The sequence below is a fragment of the Alosa alosa genome, chromosome 14 (genome assembly GCF_017589495.1).
Source record: "Alosa alosa isolate M-15738 ecotype Scorff River chromosome 14, AALO_Geno_1.1, whole genome shotgun sequence".
Taxonomy (NCBI): Eukaryota; Metazoa; Chordata; class Actinopteri; order Clupeiformes; family Clupeidae; genus Alosa; species Alosa alosa.
Window position 1 is genome coordinate 8,081,497 of NC_063202.1, and position 18,592 is coordinate 8,100,088.

At 42.8% G+C, this 18,592-nt stretch overlaps 1 protein-coding gene across 2 annotated transcripts; it reads left to right on the forward strand.

Annotated features, from left to right (window-relative positions):
• Nucleotides 1–1,297: 1,297 nt before the first annotated feature.
• On the forward strand, nt 1,298–18,339 carry zdhhc1 (zinc finger DHHC-type containing 1). Of its 2 annotated transcripts, none has more exons than XM_048262752.1 (11): nt 1,298–2,615; nt 2,931–3,160; nt 3,342–3,517; nt 3,814–3,915; nt 5,012–5,136; nt 5,748–5,903; nt 7,238–7,359; nt 12,003–12,094; nt 14,662–14,770; nt 15,265–15,373; nt 16,880–18,339. In XM_048262752.1, the coding sequence occupies exons 2-11, from the start codon at nt 2,942–2,944 to the stop codon at nt 17,302–17,304; spliced, it is 1,635 nt and encodes a 544-aa protein (XP_048118709.1). In that variant the 5' UTR covers nt 1,298–2,615; nt 2,931–2,941; the 3' UTR covers nt 17,305–18,339. The 2 variants fall into 2 exon arrangements, with proteins under 2 accessions (XP_048118709.1, XP_048118708.1); XM_048262751.1 differs by having other exon boundaries at nt 1,299–2,615; nt 16,736–18,339.
• Nucleotides 18,340–18,592: the final 253 nt, after the last annotated feature.

Sequence of the window (18,592 nt, forward strand, 5' to 3'; positions counted from 1 at the left end):
GTACCTACCTAATTAGGTACAGTGAACAACCTGTGTAACAACATGTACTATCAGGTACTATCATTGTACTTGCATTATGTATTTGTGGGTACCTACATACTGTATAGTTGTTACATTGTAATACTGAGTGCTTTTACAAAACTTTGCCAATTTGCCTAAATTTTCATCAGAGGCAAAGAGCTGAGACCTGCTGGATGGGGTAAATCGGTATAGGTAATAGGTTTATTCCGCTGTATCAAAGAGTAACAAGGTTGTAGCAGCACAACTGTTACATGTACACTGAAGACAATGAGGCCTTGACTGGAGCTAAGAATGATTTGTATGGCAAATCTATCAGGTCAGCTCTCAGGTCAGCTCTTTGCCTCTGATGAAAATTTAGGCAAATTGGCAAAGTTTTGTAAAAGCACTCAGTATTACAATGTAACAACTATATGTAGGTACCCACAAATACATAATGCAAGTACAATGATAGATAGATAGATAGATAGATAGATAGATAGATAGATAGATACTTTATTGATCCCCAGGGGAAATTCAAGGTCTCAGCAGCATACATACAACACAAACACATTCTTTAACAGCAGAAAGAGTAATTAAAGTATATAGTATAAAAACACAACTAAGCAATAAGGACAGTAGAAGATAAAGAATATGCTAAATATACTAAAATACAAATTATACTAACTAACACTTAATACAATATATAAAAATATACTAAAATACAAATTACAAAAATACACATTGTACTAACTAACACTTAATTAAAATCAATTCTAAAAACAGTCTCCACATAGTGGTGATTAATCAATCAGAGGCGCTTTCAATGACTGAGGCCTGTGATTCTCTGTGCATAGTAAGGTATGGTAAGGTGCTCTAAGGTGCTCTGTGTCTCTGAATGAGTGTCATGGTGGTAGTGCAATGGTGATAGTGGTCATGGTGATAGTGCAAATGAGTAAGTCCAACAGTGCAACAATGCAGAAGTAAAGTCTATATATCTATATATTTAACTATTTAAGAAAATGTATAAGTGTGGCCACAGTTCGGCTGTGGCATGGGGGGGGGGGGTTATGCATATGTGCTAATATAGCACGCAAACAGTGAGGCATAAAGACAGTGGTACAAGTGGCTAGGTACAAGTGGCTAAGTGGCTTGTCTCTTGATAGTACCTGATAGTACATGTTGTTACACAGGTTGTACCACTGTACCTAATTAGGTAGGTACACTGTAACAGCGACACATTAAAATAAAGTGTTACCTTTCGGGATTACAGACCACATTGGGATTAGTATCTAGTTCTAGTTCTAGTTTCATCCACTCATAACTTCTGTAGCATAAATGGTGACATTGCTGTAAATAGACAAAAACTAGACCTCGTGTCCTGGAGCACCTTATCAAATAGGGCAATGCCTTACACAGTCTGGACTGCCTGAATACTGAGACACAGAGGAAACATTTTCGAACAAGGCATAGCCTATACGTTCAAATTGTGCATTGTGAAACCAAGGACCTTCACCTTTATTATGATAGGCTATTCTTCTGCCTTTCATTAATTCATGAAGCTCCTACTCGCGCCCTCTAGATGCAAGTTTGTAGACTAGCCTACTTGGAAGAAGGCAGCAGTGGGTCCCACTAACATGGTGCCTTGGGAACTCTTAACATTTATTAATCACCAGGATGCACACTCCAGTGCAGTCCAATGAGTTCCGTGGTAGGCCTATCGTTTTGTGGCAAACAGGTTGTCTGGGTGTGTTTTTCACAGACTGTCACTGAATGGAGAAATCCACTATACTGTTCTGAGCATAAGGTGACGTTTGTGTTGTGTTAAATGCTAGCTAGGATAATCGCATCCTCTTCTTCCGAGGGCTTTGTCAAGTAGCTTAACTAGCAGCGGTGGCATTGATCATGGTGGGCTTTTGCTGTTAGTTACGGTCGAGCGTTAGCTTTGTTAGATTCTCTGCCGTAACGTTAATCGCTAACGTTACTGGTTACATCTTATGATAGTTGTTAGGTAACGTTAACGTAACACCGACGCTAGCTAGCCAGTAATTATTTACAGTCTCTTGTCTTCATAGCAGATAATTAGCTTAACGTTAGCTAACCAACTATTCTGAATATGTAAACGTTTTGTCATGCACTATCGAGACTACATTAAAGTCGAAATAAACGCGTTGGCCGGTTGCTAGGTGTAAACCATTTATTCTCCAGTGATGCTTGGTTAATTTGCATGCTCGTAAAGGCAGCAGTAGCTAGTTGTAGGTTGAATGGCATGGCTATAAAAGTCTTCGGAGGGTATGGATAGCTTACTTCTCGGCAGCTCAGTTAATACTCTCCTTGTGCGGAGACGTGCAAATCCTTGGCCAGCATTTTAGCTAGTATGATGGAGTTCTAATGCGAGAATGGAGTAGGAGATAGCGCAGTGAGAAATGTTAAGACTTCTTGACAGAGAGCCACCTTGTTGGCCTAACGATAAGGTAACGGTAACGACAACGCCGTCCGACTCAGAATTCCTGGTTGTGACAGAACAGTTTGCCATCATGACTTGATTAGCTAGCTCATTCTCATCAGTGCCTTGGACATGGCTATTCTTCAGACACGCTCCTAACCCTTCCCTAAAGGTAAGCGCAATTTGCTTCATTCAAAGGGTTAAGGTACAATGTTCAGAAAAACATTAACATGCCTAATTCTTACATTTATACTGTATCTGTTGTAATGTGTAGCTAAACTAGCTGTGAGGCAGACGGAGTTTGCCTTTGATTTTTTTAATGGTCAGGCAGCGCAGCAATGAGTCATGAAATGCAGCCATTCATTTTTTCACCCAATTTCTACTCACACGGTTGTTCCTAGCGAGATAACCGGTTGACAGTAAACAAACATCAGTTAAGTCATTTTGTGTAATTAACTGCCTTTTGCACATCTTTAACACCAAATAGTGTCCATCTTCATGGACGTCTGCAGCAGGAATCCAAATCGGACAGCCCCAGTGACTGAAGGAGAGCCCAGGCGAGCAGACATACCACTTTGCTCCCGTACAAACGGGTGGAGCTGGCCGCCCCACCCTTTCCAGCTCCTGGCCTGGCTCCTTTACCTGTACTTCGCAGTGACAGGTTTTGGGGTGTTTGTCCCTCTGCTACCCCCTCATTGGATTCCAGCGGGCTACATTGTATCCTTTACAAACGTTTGTAATGAGTTCCAAATACATTGTTTCTTCTCCTCTCTCAATAGTTACAGATGACCTGTTGAATGCCTCTTTTTTGCTTAGCTCTTTTTTCAGCTAAACTGACGTTACTTGAGAGTTAAACTGAGTGAAAACTGCAGTTTCTTTCCCTTAATACAGAACACAGTGCACTGGGATTACATTTGTGTGTCATTTGTTTGTCCACCTTACTGCGGTTTCCATTGACCCTGCTGACTACAATGTCCGGGCTAAGAGCTACAAGGGCCCAGTGCCGGTGTTCGATAGGACGAAGCATGCTCATGTCATTGAGAACTGTCACTGCTACCTCTGTGAGGTGGATGTGTAAGGATCAGGCCTCTCTCTCTCCTACCTTTCTTTTCTGGAGGAATAGTCAAAGCTTAAACATAGCTTTAAAAACCTGGTATTTGGTATTGTCAACCATGTAGACCAAAGTGCCATAGACAGGCACTTGCAGGAGCATAACCACTGCACATAATTACACACTTTTTATGAAGAGTAGATCATGTAGAAATGTCAGGCATCTTGTGTGATCTGAATTGTTCAGTTGTATTTAGTTAATGTACACCTCTTAGAAATGTACACATTTCTAATGAATTCTTGTTGCTCTGCGTCTCCAGGGGGCCAAAATCAAAACACTGCAGTGCCTGTAACAAATGTGTGGCAAGCTTTGATCACCACTGCAGGTGGCTGAACAACTGTGTTGGTAGTCGGAATTACTGGTGAGTCTACATGAGAAATTCTCTATCAAATTCACATCATTTGACAACTTTTCAGCCAACTAGTTCAGTCACCTTCCTATGAAATATACACAAATGTGCACTTACAACAAAAGCACTTACATTGATGTTATGCTTACATGGCAGGCAGACCAATTGTTAAACTATTACCATTTTTGAAAGTTCAAACAAATACCTTTTCATTTTATCAATCTGTCAAGCCATTAACGGCAGTGGTTAACAATACCTGGAAGAGAGTATACGTTATCCCCAAAAATACTTTCTCTAAGAATATTGCAGTCTTACTTTTAAATCACAATACTAGCCATAACTAGGTCAGGAACACATTTTTTCCCCCATAATGCCTCACACACACTGAGTCATCACCCACCTGATTAGGACTAGTGAAGAGAACTCCACAAAGACCTGAATTATTTTTAAACTATGTCATGGCCTTAAATAAAATGCAGTCTCCAACAGAAGTGCTTATTTAATCATTCTCGAGGGAGATGGTATCTCAGATGCTGTCTTTTTTGGCTTTTTGTTCTTTTGTTTTGTTTTCTCTCAAAGAAGTGGATATAGCAGTGGGTCTTCTGCCTTATTATCGTGCAAAATGTGTCTGGTGGAATTCTTTCGCCTTCACTCAAATGGTCAGTGAATCAGAGAGTTGATCACTTACTGTGGCCAGGAAAGTTGGGAACAGGCCATGCAGTCTGGTGGTTATGCCAGGGTCTTTCAGCTCCATCACAAGACTGTCTCCCTGTTGCACTGAGCTCAGGCGGGACTTTGGGCCGGGCCTCGTGCTGCACAAGTAGCCAGGCGAATGTTAACTGCAGGGCATACAGAAGAGAGGAAACAGAGAAGAACATGTTATTGATGTTGTTGATTAAGCACTTTCATGCACGCATGCATCACTGTTCCCTCAAGGCAGTGTCGTCCCTAAAGACTAAAGAGTCTCAGGACTAAGTGTGATTTGTTTGAGCTGTCAAAACATGCATCTGGGGCTGGTTGTCTCGTGCACTTTCTAGTTCATGCCCTCATTGAGTCATTTCAATATGCTGCATTTTCTAAAACACTTACTTTTCTCTTTTTATTACAGGCTATTTCTGAACAGTGTAATCTCCGCTCTCGTTGGTATAATTCTGGTGGTGATCATCGCCAGTTATGTGTTCATCGAGTTCTTTTTGGATCCCTCAAAACTGCGTTCAGACAAACACTTCCAAGGTTGGTGTCTTTTTGGATTTTGTAAAGCAACTCCATTTGTTTCATCATGCTCTTGCAGTAGGCCATGCCACATGTGTGGCAAGACTGCATTTCATTTCAGGTTCCTGGGTCTTAACCAGCCTTCGTTTCGGTCAAAGTAATGCATATACGCCATTTGTCAGGAATTGTACCTTTGCCAAGAGGCTGTACAAGTATACAAACGCAATAGTGAAGCATAGCAGTAACGAGGACAAACACATTGTTTTCCTATAAAACTTCACATGTTCCAGGTTATTTCTTCATCTGCTGTGTCTCAAATGGGAAATGGACATGTGATCTACCGAATTAATCAAGGCATTTACTTATTTTACTTAAGGTTTTTTTGTGTATTTGTGTCCTATTAGTTAAGTAGTTTAAGACCAAAACTTAAGACTCTGATCACTGCTAACATAGAGGTGTATAGTGTTGACATTGATGTGTTTTGTTGGCAGCCATATTTGTAACTTTTACCTACACGCAATGAGGTTCTGGTTCAAGGCTGACGTCCACCCCCCAGCTCAGTGCCCCCATGACTGCCTGCTTCCCGTGCTGACCCTGTCCCTCCCTGTGTCTCTGTCCCTCTGACTCCCCAGTGAAGAATGAGTCGGTGGTGTGGTTTGTGTTCTTGCCTGTGGCCCCTGTGACCACCGCTGGCCCGGCCATCCCTGCCCTGGCCGGCATCACCGTCGCCTTAGGCCTGCTCTCGGCCCTGCTGCTGGGACACCTGCTTTGCTTCCACATCTACCTCAGTGAGTCTTCCTTTCCCTCTCCTGCACCTGTCTCCCCGTGATCACACCAGTGTTGTAACAAGCTAATTGCTTGTCTTTGCTGTAGAGCTACAACATTTTTTTTTTACAGATGGGAATACCATAGGGGGCATGTTGTCTTACAGAGTTATGTTAACTTTAGTGTATCTTCAATTCTAGCTAGCTTATATAATTTAAGTCCACCTCTTTTTCTTTTATTTTAGTGGCAACATTAAAGCTAATTTGTTTAGCTCATTTTACTGTTAGATTTTTAGACTGTGATAACATTGGTGTGCCTGAAGAAGTTCGATAAAACACTGAAATAGCAGTTCAGTCTGGGGGCTGATTCAAAATCGAAAAATCGAAACATGCAGTACTAAAAGTATAATCATAGTTGTTGGCTTACAGATACCAAGTTTCATTAGCTTTGTATGTGTGTTTGTGTAACATTTTCTGTCTCATTGGTGACTTAGTGAGGACAGGAAATCCAAGAGGCGTAGTCAGGAGAGCTCTGTGTTTCTGTCCAGCTATGTTCCTTGTCTTGTTGCTATGGCCACAAGAGGACTGAAACAGGAATGCCTCATTTCCCCAAGCCATATTCTCCCAAATGTCAGCTTTCAATAAATACAGGCAGCTCTTTCTCTTAGTAGACATTTTTTTTCTATCTACTTGACGGACAATGGAATAATTATCTATTACCACAGTTTTTGAAGTGTTTCAGCTAGTTCACAGGTCTTTCATTTGAACTCTGTTAAATCTTTTTTTTTTTTTAGTCAGGTTTAAAAACAAACAAAAAAAAAAAACAGAATATAGTCAGTGGTGCTTGTATTTGTATACCATACATGCTAATTATTCTGAGCATGCTGATTGAGTGTCTGTCTAAAACAGATTCTGTTTCCTGTCAGGACGTCAGGTCATTATTCTTTTCGGGCCCTTGTTAGAGCCAACATGTGAATTTATTCCTGTGTGATACAGTATATGTGCCCAATGATTAGCCATGTGATTGAGACTGGGGACTGTTTGTTTCATGTCTCGATGTTGCACTCACATATTGTGTGTTGCCATGAGAACAGAGAGGCCTGTTGGCAATGTAATTGGAGGCGGCAATTACATTTAAAGCCACTAGGGGTCAGAAGAACTACTGGTCTGGAAATGACATCTACATATGCCAATTTGCTCTTGTATTTTTGACTGTTCTCTCTGTGTTGCAGCAACTTGTTAATCCATTCACAATGCTGCAATTGGTAGCTGTCAAAACCAGAGGCACTCCTACTGATGCCAGGTGTATCTGAGAAGTCCAGCTTGCTTACTGTTTTCCATCCTGTTTTCATCCTCAGTGTGGAATAGACTCAGCACATATGAATACATTGTGCGTCAGCGGCATCGTCAGGAGGCAAGAGACTCAAACAAAGGCTGCTCTGTTAATGACCCTGGGCCTCCACAGATGAGTCTAATGAAGGTAATGAATTCTACATATTACTTACATCTACATGTTACAAAATGTACATGTACTGTAACATGGTAATGTCATTAATTAATTCCGCATCCATTGATGTACAAGTGATGTTTTGAAGTGGTTAATGCTCTCAGTCAAGTTTGTCATTATAATTTCCATCCACCAATGCTTAGTGCATCACCAGGTTTGAAAATAAGAAAAGAGTTAACCGTGGAGACTAGGTCGCTAATTTGGTCCATGACTAAGGCCACACGGAGGTGCTGCACACAGACACGCCAAGTGCCATGGTGACCCACCATGGTGAAGAGGCAAAGCAGTAACGAGCACACACACCAAAGCAATTGCTGCTCCTCCCAGAATAATTAGCACAACCCTTTCCCCCCTGCAGTCTCCCCACGGAACTCCAAGGGAACACGGGAGGGGTGGGGGCGTTCGCGTGTGGGAGAGGAGCAAGCATGGGAAAGTCTGTCAGTGGGGAACATGAGGTCACTTCTATTCTAAGATGGGAGTCCATTCCAAAGACGATGGCTCCATGCTGCCACATTCCAAGTGTTCTGACATTGAGCGATAATAGCATGTGTGGACATCCTGTCAGGGAGTAATAGAACTAGAACCATGTCCTTCAAGAAGGTCTTTTACCTTTTTCTTTTTTTTAATAGAATGTGTTACAGGGTTACACAAATACAATACTCACTGTATTACATAGCCTATTCGTAAAGGAAAAGAGAAAGGTGTTCAATATTCATTTGATAATTAGTCCCATCCTGTGGAGTTAAGCACAGTTTTGTATACTTGAAGGTCGTAAAAGGTTGTGGGTATTTCACTAAAGATTTTTGAATAGTCATGGAACTAATGATGTACACCAAGTGGATGGACTAGGCCAAATTTCAAACATTATCTTAGAAAACTTTTTTAAAATTCAGAGCTTAGACAAGATGGCTTATAGTCTCGTTGACACCAGACCCAAATAAAGATTGAGGAGAGGGACTGGAAAGGATTCATTGACGCGATTCAGTGACTTCCAGCAGGGGTGTAACTAGCAGTGAAATTAAACTTAAACTGGTGCATTAAACTCTTACCAAATTGTTTCAGAAGTGCAGCAATCTTGTAAGCGAAGATTTTAAATGCAGTTGTTTACTCAATTCCAAAGAAAATACACGTCCATGCCAGATTAGCAACTGTAATTGTGTGTCCGGGTTTCAGGAACTTGGGTGTGAAATAGCCTCTTGGCCAAACGGACCTGCAGAGCAAATCCCAAATTTGCCAAAGGTTTGTATGGGTATTTCCAGGCTAGATGGTTTAAGGACTGCCCAGACACCAGTCTTGGCCAAATGGGCAAATAGATTTTTTTGAAATACCATAAGGCAGTGAAGTCTTTCAGCAAGTCACAGCAGTTATATGATGGGGCAGATGTGTCTTTGCACTGCCAGACTTTGACAAGTCTCTGAGAAAAACTGAGGACACAGTTTTGTGGATCTTCATGTCTGTGCGCGTCTGTGTGTATGTGTGTGTGTGTGTGTGTGTGTGTGTGTGTGAAGCTCAGCATTCTCCCCTCCTCCTGTCTGTGTTTGTTAGGACTAGCAATGAAGTGCTGGCGGTTTGTGTGTGCATGACCTCACAGCGCCTCAGAGCTGGTTGTTGCTCTTGCAGGCCTGTCTACTTAATGGGGCAGGGTTGCCTCCTGTCACCCTCCCTGGACTCCACCCAAACTCAACGCAAAGGGTGCCTCTCTAACACCTTACTCTCGTTCTTACACTTACATGCATAACTTCAAAGAAGTACAGTACAGGCTTAACAAAGCAATGCCATAGAATCCCGACACACATACACACACTCGCCCGCCGACACACACATACACACACTCACCCGCCGCCTCCTTGGCCTCTGGTCACGGGCTGCTTTCCTGCTCTCTGCAGAATGCGAGGGTAGCCATGGTAACGCTGTGTTGGGCTTGGCAGGGGCCACTTGTGACAGAAGGCCATTCCAGCTGGTGGACCCACCTGTGTTTTGGGAAGGGGTCTACAAAGGCAGTCAGACAGCGTGCTTTTCACAACTGGCCACCACACACACACACACGCACACACACACACGCATCTCTGGTCCCACAGGAGCCCTGCAGAAACCCCTGCATTAACACAAACCATACTCACGGCCATATTAGCTGCCAGGCTTAGCACATACAGTTCAGTGTCTGGAACAACTCCACCGCTGACGGAATCAATATAAATGGCAAAAGACATTAAAATCAGCCTGGAAAGTGTCACAGACCTTGTTATTAATACCATTATGAATTCTGCTGAGCATTAGTCTGTGCAGGGTGCTGTTATATAAAGATGTTTTTACGTTGGTGTAAGAGCTTTTCCAAATGATTTGTACACCATAATGTGCAGAGTCAGGTACACATTTCATTTTGATATTCGGCTCTTTAATGGATGCTGAAATGGGCAGATAGTTATTTATTACGCTCATGGCTGTGGGTGTTCCTTCCGTGCAGAGGGGTCATCAGTTGTAAATGGAACATAACGCAAGTCTAATGGGCTTTCATAATCATGTAGTTTCACATTAGGGCCATTTTTCAGTTGCAATGCTTCAACCCCCCCCCCCGGGGGAAATCACATCTGTAAGAAACATTGGATTTGATTTAACTAGCACTAAATGTCCCCCATTTTCACGGTCTCTGCTGTGCTTATACAATATTTCTACTAATTTATAGTGTGCTTTTACCTGCAGAACAATAGAGTAGCGGGGATACTGTATGTCACTTCTGTTGATGTTCAAACAAAACAGAGAGCTAGCTCGCTACTCCCTCCCGTGCAATTAAAACTCTCCTAAACACGCATCTCGTCGGTTATTGGTTGAAACACTTTATTTTGCCTTTGAGTGGGTTGCCAACCCTCGTTGGTAGCAATTATTTTTGTGTACAGATCTCGGAGCCTAGGCTGCCTACAGAGACACGTTTTTTTGATGGCCTTCTTATGGGGCAGGCAGCTAGGGGATTGTTAGGAAAGATTAGATGAATGTGATAATTTATCTTTGGGCCTTTTTTGGGCCTAAAATTGCTGATACACCCTCTAAGCAAGCATGAGGCTTTTACAAAGAATGATACAACATTGTTTTAACTATTGAGCATCCACTCCATCAAAAATAACAATTCCCATAATAGACCCTTTTCACAGCAGCCATTTATGACATGAAATATGTGGCAGGCCCAGCTGTTACTAATAATATTAATTAAGGTTCTGATTCTGCTACACAGAAATTGAACAGAGACTTCACTAAAGCATTAGCATTAGTAACACCTGTGCTTGCCCTGGTATTTCATGCCAAAATGGCTGCTGTGAGAAAGGTCTATTGTCTTTCTAGAGTTGAGTTGGTAAGAAACAATGACATATCGACTATTAGGCCATCCTTAAAAATATTTTTGTTTGCAGTAACAGCCAAAAAAAAAATAAAAATGGGTCGGTAGGTAGGTCAATATTTTTTTTTTTCAAGATTCAAAGTAAAAAAAAAAGTACAATTTTGGTCATGGTGATTACGTAGGAATGAATTTACACAAATGTGCATATCGTGACGTAACTGACTGGGTCTTCAACCCGTGCCTTCAGGCGCACCATTGCAAACCTCATTCTGATGCAGGTTATATAGACCAGCCTTTCTCAAACTTCTTTGACCTGAGGCCCGGTCATGGCAGACTTTTGGGTCATAGGGCTCATCTACATGTACCCAGAAAGAAGGCTACAATAGCTCTTGGCCACGTTATATTGAAATTTGACTATACAATACTCAATGCTATACAGTGTATTATAAAGTCTCTGCTCTGTTTCTAAGGAAGTTCCAAAAAACAACCAGTTCTATTAAGTTTCGTTAAATAAATAAATAGCCTTCCAACAGGTTGAAGCGGAGCTTTGATACCAACGTTATCGATTAGTTTCAGTTTTCTCGCGCAGACGCCGCGACTGAATGAATGCTCATACCACCACTTAATTGTAGGGCTCCATGTTTAATGACATCGATAGCAGAAACGTTTTCTTTTTCGTCGATCCGCGGTTTCTTGATCAACTGCGCAGCAAATTATCAGATGAAGCACTGGGCCTAATTTCACTCCACGACTCCGCGGACCAGCAGTCTCCATGTTGCGGACCCATATTTTGAGAAATGCTGAATAGACCACAACCAGTTTCAATACTCCGACACGGTCAACGTTAGACTAAGGGGAGGAGGGATGAAAAAGATCTGGCCACAGTTCTTCCAGAACCGTGCCAAGTAAAAAGCGTTATCAGTTTGTGTGAATGAAACGGCGTAGGCCATAGTGTGACATCGCGTAAAACCAATGGTGTAGAGATGACGCCACAGGTTTTTTTTTAAGTGAGCCACGTTTGCATGTAGGCAATTTATATTCACAATACTTGGGCCTACTAAAATAAATATTATTTTATTGCATTTGTATTGGTTGTTTAGAGTAAAAAAAACAATCGGTCGGTATTAACGAAGTTTACAACCGCAAGTCGGTCGGACTAAAAGGGGAAAAAAAAAAAAAAAAAAAATTTGGGTCGGTTCTAAATTGACAGGGTCGGTCGGGTTACGGCAAACGAAAATATTTTTAAGGATGGCCTTATCTTTGTTGTTATTTCCTGTTGGTCCGACAGGATGTGAGTTACTCTGGGACGCTTGGCTACACAAACCCAGAGATGGATGTGGAGGACCCCACCACCATGTCATCTCGAGAGGGAGCCGCAGAGTAAGAATCTTCACACCAGCACCACATCAGTCAGACTGACCACAGTACAAAACAACACAGAGGAGAAATGGCCAGAAACTAACAGTCATATTAACATTAAGAACAAACGTATGACACAGGGTCAGACTAAAGGACAAGACAAAACTGTAGTGGTTTGATTGACGAGTACCACCAGTGTTTCCTTCATTTGATTAAGCTATGACCTGTACCCATTTTTAATAAAGAGACAATGGGAAAGACATCAAGGGTCAAGTGGAAGTTGTGATGTATTACCTAAAAACATACGCTGCTTTGTCTTTTTGATGTTCAATCTGTTGCCTTAACTTGCTTCTGAAACTATAACAAGAAGTCAGCTTAACCAAATCCACCCATACCTCTTTAAATGGACACTTAATGACTTGAAGACTAGCATTAGCTTTTAAAAAAGTAACACATACATATATTTATTTTACTTCAATTGGCCAATTATGGTATTAGGGTCTATGTGATGGGTCATATGAAACACCCCCAAGCACTGGCAGTAAGTCAAGGAGAAAATGAAAGGCTTTTTATTTGGCCATTAAAAGCGCAGCTCTGAAACACCAGCCATACTCTATGGAAAGTAACTGTGAGCATCGTTGGGGCTGTGCAATGCCACTGCCAGCCAGTGTGTTTTGTCAGAGTTTTAAGTTCTTCTGTTATGAGTATTTTTTTTTTGTTTGTTTTGTTTTCCTTCCTTTTTGGGGAGGAAACCCCCTGAAATTTATGGCTTGCGGATTCTTATTTACAATCAGGCCTTTACAGGAGACGTTTACTAGGCAAGCATCACTCTTAAGACGATGTATATTTAGCAATCCGTGGTTGAAGGGGGGGCTCTACACCTCAAAAGTGTACCAGATTAATTTAAGCTTGTAATTTGGAGTTTATCTTCAGTTCAGAGGCTGTTCACATCCTGCTTGCACATGTTCTAAAGGGCATGGAGTAAATCGAAATCAGCGTTAACTGTAATTTCATAACACCAGTGACAAAATAGGCTTGTTCACTGTTGTCATGGTGACTGTTTTCTTTGCAAAAACAAAATGTGCAAGGCGGAATTCTTTTCCCATGACTTTAATGCCATTGAGAAAAGGAAGGAAAACCCTGTTGTCGAGTTTGACCTCTTGAGTGAAAGTTTCTCTGAAAGGTCATATGCACACAATATGCAGTTTAGTTATGTTTGTTAATAAGTATGTGCAGATGTTAGACTTTGGTCTACCTGGTGAATGCATTCATGACACATGGAGTTTCAAGGGGACACAATGTGCACAATGATGACACTCGTAATCGTTCTGTGCTAAAATCAGACAAGTCATTACTCTTACAATCTAGGCCCAGGTCCAACTGAGCTCCATGCGACAACAACAGCCAGACACTGGGGTTGGCCCCACACACACATTGCTAACGAGAAACTGCAGTTGTAGATCATTAGTGATGTGCTCCTACATCATGAGGTGGGCATTAACCGATGTGAGAGCATGTCTAGAAAACTAGTCTACAACTCTGCATGAAGGGGAAGGCTAGTCATTTCTATTCAAAATAAATCTATATTTGTTGCTTGTGTGGGGTGTGGTAAATCGTCAACATTTCTGTAACATAATTAGACCGGTTAACACCAGACATTATCTCAATTGAAATAAGGTTAATTCACCTCCCATTTCCAAGGGGCATCACCAGCGGACCAATCAAAATGCCTCTGGATGCAATTGGATAGACCTAAAACCAATCAGAGCAATTAAGGAGATGACATACGCAGAGCAACGGAAAAACATCTCAACAAACGAGCATTTCTCAAAAACTGTTTTTATCTCATTAACCGCCTTAATAGTTGTGGTGCCCATACCAGGTTTTAGGAACATTGGAAATGGAAGTGAATGGCCTCTTTGCCAGACGGACCTGCAGAGCAAAGTCAAATTTCCCAAAGGTTCGCCTGGGTTTTCCCAGGCTATAACATAATGCTTGATGAAGTGCATACATGAGGCACCCACCGATACTACCAGTCAGCTGCTACCTGTTTAATGTTGGCCATTGCATACATAGCCACAGGGTTATTATTTGTTGGTCAGACATAGCGACAGGGTTAGTATTTACTGTGAGCTGCACAAAGAGCTGTGACAAGTTTAGGAAATGCTGGTGAGGATTTATTTATTTGTTTTGAATAGCATTTGGGGTCTCTTCCAAACTCTCTTCCTACTCCACCTTCTGTTGCATGGAATGTGAATCACAGAAACATAACATGTTTACCAGGGGAGAGTGGCCACAACACTGTGGCATACATTCTGGCTTTAGTGTATATATGAAACTGTTGGGAATGGGTTTGGAGCAATCTTCTCAACAACAGTTCAAATGCGATTGGGAAAAATCACAGGGGCATCTGTTTGATTCCCACCCCCAACATGAACAAATACACGCTAAGGAAATTTTAAACGTGTGACGAAATGCAGACAGAAATGAAGTCATTCTAAGGGTTTATTTGAAGTCTAACATTAAAGCTCAGAACCTCATGGCAAATCCTCTAATTGACCTGCCTTTCCCCACCCTTCTTCTCACAGGTTCTATGGCAACGGACGGGTGAGAAGTTCACCCAGTCGGATGGTGGATATTGAATCCCTCCCCACTGACGCTATAGAGCACAAACAGCCCCCACGCCCTCTTAAACAGGTGGGAACGCACAATTAATTACCGTATGTCTGCCATAACCCGTCGGCCTAAGAGCAACCTGCTTCTCTGTGTACTTCAAAGTGCAAGATAAAGGCCACCCCAGCCAATGTGAGAGCAATTTGAATCTCCCCTAAAAGCCGAAACTGCCTGTGATCTGACATTTATCTTACTTTGGCTTAAAACTGTTAAACAGTTAAGGTAAAGTCCCCTGTAGTTTTTTTTAGTCTCGACTGTCAAAGCTTTGAAGCATTGAGATTGCACTGAATAGGCCTGATTGCACTGATTGAATGCATCCTCTGGTTTTACTTAAACTTAAGCCCCAATTACCCTCTGGTTAACTGGTATGTACTGTTTCTCTGAGGCCTCTGCACTTAAACCTGAATGCTATGCCTCATTAGAAGTCGCTTTGGATACGAATTAATGAACAAATGTTAATGTGATGAATAAGGACATTCCCTCTGATTCCTTCTACTGTATCACTGTGTGCCACGCAGAAGAAAAAGAAGAAGGTGCGTAAAATCCCTGCCGAGGTGATCAACGACCGGGCCTCCGAGAACGGCAGTAGCTCCACCCGAGCCCTGCCACACAGCTCAGCAGATATGGGTAAGACTGCACCCCCTCATCAGTGCCACGAACGTGCACCAGGATTGTGTATGATTTGTGTTCGTAAACATGGGTGGCTTTATCTATATATCACTGCTAATTAGACAGGTTATTCAGGTTCTTGGCAGAAAATGTGTTATTTGTATTCACTGCCACAAGAAAATGGATAAATATTTATTTATGTGCATGTATTACTTATGTAAGATAACAAAATATCCGTATTTATACTTTTATCTCAGAAAACTTGCAGTATAGACCAGTGGTTCTTAACTTCCCACTTCCCAGTTCATTAAGTCGCAACCCACATATTTTTTTTAGTGAACCAAGCCAACAGGTACGGTGAGCTACATGGTAAGACACATAAAGTGCCTGTAGGCCCACTTTTGGGTCCCGACACACCAGTTAAGAACCACTGGCATAGACCACACTTTGTCAGTATGTGCTCTGTGAAAGAGAACCTCTCGTCAAAGGCAAGCATGCAGCTTTGCCAACCAAGTATAGCTACAAAACATGTGCCCACTGTTACCGTTTAGATAACCTGTGTTATGAATGGCAGGCAATCAGTCTGGGTGCCAGCATGCTTTCAGTACTGTGTTGCCTTGTTACCTTGTCACTATGGCATTTCTTTGTCATACTTTAGTCCAGAGTGCAGTACGATAAGTGCCCAGAATGCAGCTGACGCCTTCTGATAAAGGCGTCCACTTGCCTGTGTTTTGATGTTGGGTTGACATTTATTTATGCTCTTATGGTAACAGCTTGTGCCCTTTAGCACTTTGCATAGCTTAACAACACTAGTGTGCAGTTATTCTATAGACCCTTTCAAGAGAGTTCCATTATCAGCATCATAGTTGGCCCCACAAGACTTCCGTTTTAACATTCCATATGTTATCTTAATGCAGAGGAAGTAGATTGGGGCCCAAATAGAACGTTCAAGCATTGTTTTTGTTTTTATTGTTGAAAGGGTCTATTGAAAGCCACCTGCTATGTCAGTTATTTTAGTGTCTGGCATCTGAAGAGAGATGTTCTGACTGTAGTTTAAGTTACTTTAGTGCTGAGTTATTATCTACTGTGATTTATAGTGGCATTGGACAAGTATGTGACTAGACAGGCTTCACCTTTATGGTACAGTGTTGGAATGTTTTTTATTTGCGTTAACAAAGTACCTGTTTGCCTTCATAATCTACTCGAGGAATTGTGCACCTTCTCTGTTTCCTAGTGATGTGTTATGGTGGTTTCATGTGTCAGTTTGCGTGTGTGTGTGTGTATGTGTGTGTTTGTATACAGTGTAGTCATTTGTGCCCTGTCCTCTATGCTCCTCTCCCCTCCCCTCTCCTCCTCTGCTGCCCTCCTCTCTCCCTGTAGAGCCCTCTGTAGCTGCAGCCACAGTGGTAGCCTCCATGAGCCAGCGCCTCCCCTTCCCAGCGTTCCCCCTGCGTGCGTCGCTGCCCCCACTGATCCCTGTGCAGGCAGCAGGCCCCCCCGCTGAGTATCACTCTGACTCCGCAGAGTCCCTGGAGGAAATCCCCGTGGCTCTGGCGCGACTCGGTAGCGCCGCCCTGGCTTCCACCTCAGGCACTGCAGCCGCTGCTGCCACCACCCCTGCGTCCTCCCAGCATGCCTTGCTGTTTCCCTCTACCTCCACCTCCACCACTCTGACCACGCCCTCCCCCCAGCCCCGGACCAAGCGGAAGGCTGCGCCATCGTCCCGCAGGCTGGCGGAGCAGCGGTTTGAGATGGCCCCGCCGCAGCCGCCCATGGTGTTCGTGAGCCGGGGAAGCGGAGAGCCTATGGCCCGGCCACGACACGTCCCTAAGGGGGAGGAGACTGGGAGCAGCAGTGGGGGCGTGGGGGGCAGACGCAAGCAGTCCAGCAAGAGGAGCCTGGATGAGCCCCGACCCCTGGGCTCCAGTGCAGGGACGTCTGTGGCCTAGCAGAGACTCGCTTCCTGGAGCGATCGAACGAGTGCTGGGGTTGGGGGAGGGGGGCGGAGGGAATATGGGACAGGACAACCCAGGTCCTGCTCTGGGAGCTTCTGGCAAACACAAGGGCAGCTACTCTTTGATAAGATGTAGACGGGACACAACCAACAGTCCCCTCAGCCGTAGCACTTAATCTAAACACCCAGACAGCACCTATGCAAGCACTGCAGAGCAGAAGGATGCAGTATCACTGAGTGTGAGTTGGGTGTTTTCAGCTGACCCTCTCCCTCAGTACGACATTTCATTTTAAAAATTAACCACTACAACCATTACGTTATGACACAGATAGGTACTAATAGATAGTCATTCTATACATTTCACTATTCTGTAGCATTGCACAAGTACAGTTTTCCCCAGTGATTATATTACACTGTTTTTTGAAAATATATTTATTCATATTTAATGTTGAATGCCAAAGGTTATACTGCACAATCTTTTTTTTTGTCTTTTTATTTTTTTTTATGATTTTTTTTTCTTCTGTACTTTACCACGCTACCTTAAATCATATTTTTTCAATCCATCTGCATTGGCAAGCTTTTGTGTGTGTCATTAGTGAAACCCATAAGGTTGAAATCGCCTGGCTACTGTATGTGTCAGCTTGCTGGACATTGAAGAGTTAAATAGATTAGCTTCTCATCTGGGACCGGAGTCGGTTAACCCTTAAAGGAGTACCGTCACACCGATGTGACGGGAATGTTGGGAAATGAACACTAAAGAATATCTGGGTTCATTGAATTCAACATGGAATTTTAGAACCTTCAATTGTTGCGGAACTTAGAATGTTCAAAAACCTACACCTTTAAGGGTTGGGCACCCTGAGCGCTCACTGGAGTGTTGATTTTTATCATTCGTCTTTGGGGTGGAAGACTATAAATTGACCTAATCCATCCATTTCTATCTTGATGCCTCCACTTTTGAAACCTGTCAATTGTTTTTTTACTCATCACAAAACTCAACAATAAAACCATAACTTGGTGTAGCATTGCACACTTGGTGTTTTGTTTTGTTTTGTTTTGTTTTGCCTTTTCCGTTTCGCCTCATTTTCAAGTGCTGGATTTGGGAGTCACACCTGTCCCTTTTTCACAGGCAATCAATTCTTATGAATCAACATTCCATGAAACTCACATATTCACACCGGGGCCAAAGCAAGCAGAGCAGAGCTGTACTGTTCTGCACCCTCCCTCTCACTCCCCACGATGCGTTCGTTCGCCGTTGCTGCGCCGTCTCGATGGCAACAACG

Bases quoted from the DNA above. Each gene is read 5' to 3' on its own strand.
- zdhhc1 (XM_048262751.1), top strand. From the start codon at position 2,942: ATGGACGTCTGCAGCAGGAATCCAAATCGGACAGCCCCAGTGACTGAA. The intron at 3,518-3,813 runs GTAAGGATCAGG...CTGCGTCTCCAG, and splicing joins TACCTCTGTGAGGTGGATGT to GGGGCCAAAATCAAAACACT. The intron at 14,771-15,264 runs GTGGGAACGCAC...TGTGCCACGCAG, and splicing joins CCCCACGCCCTCTTAAACAG to AAGAAAAAGAAGAAGGTGCG.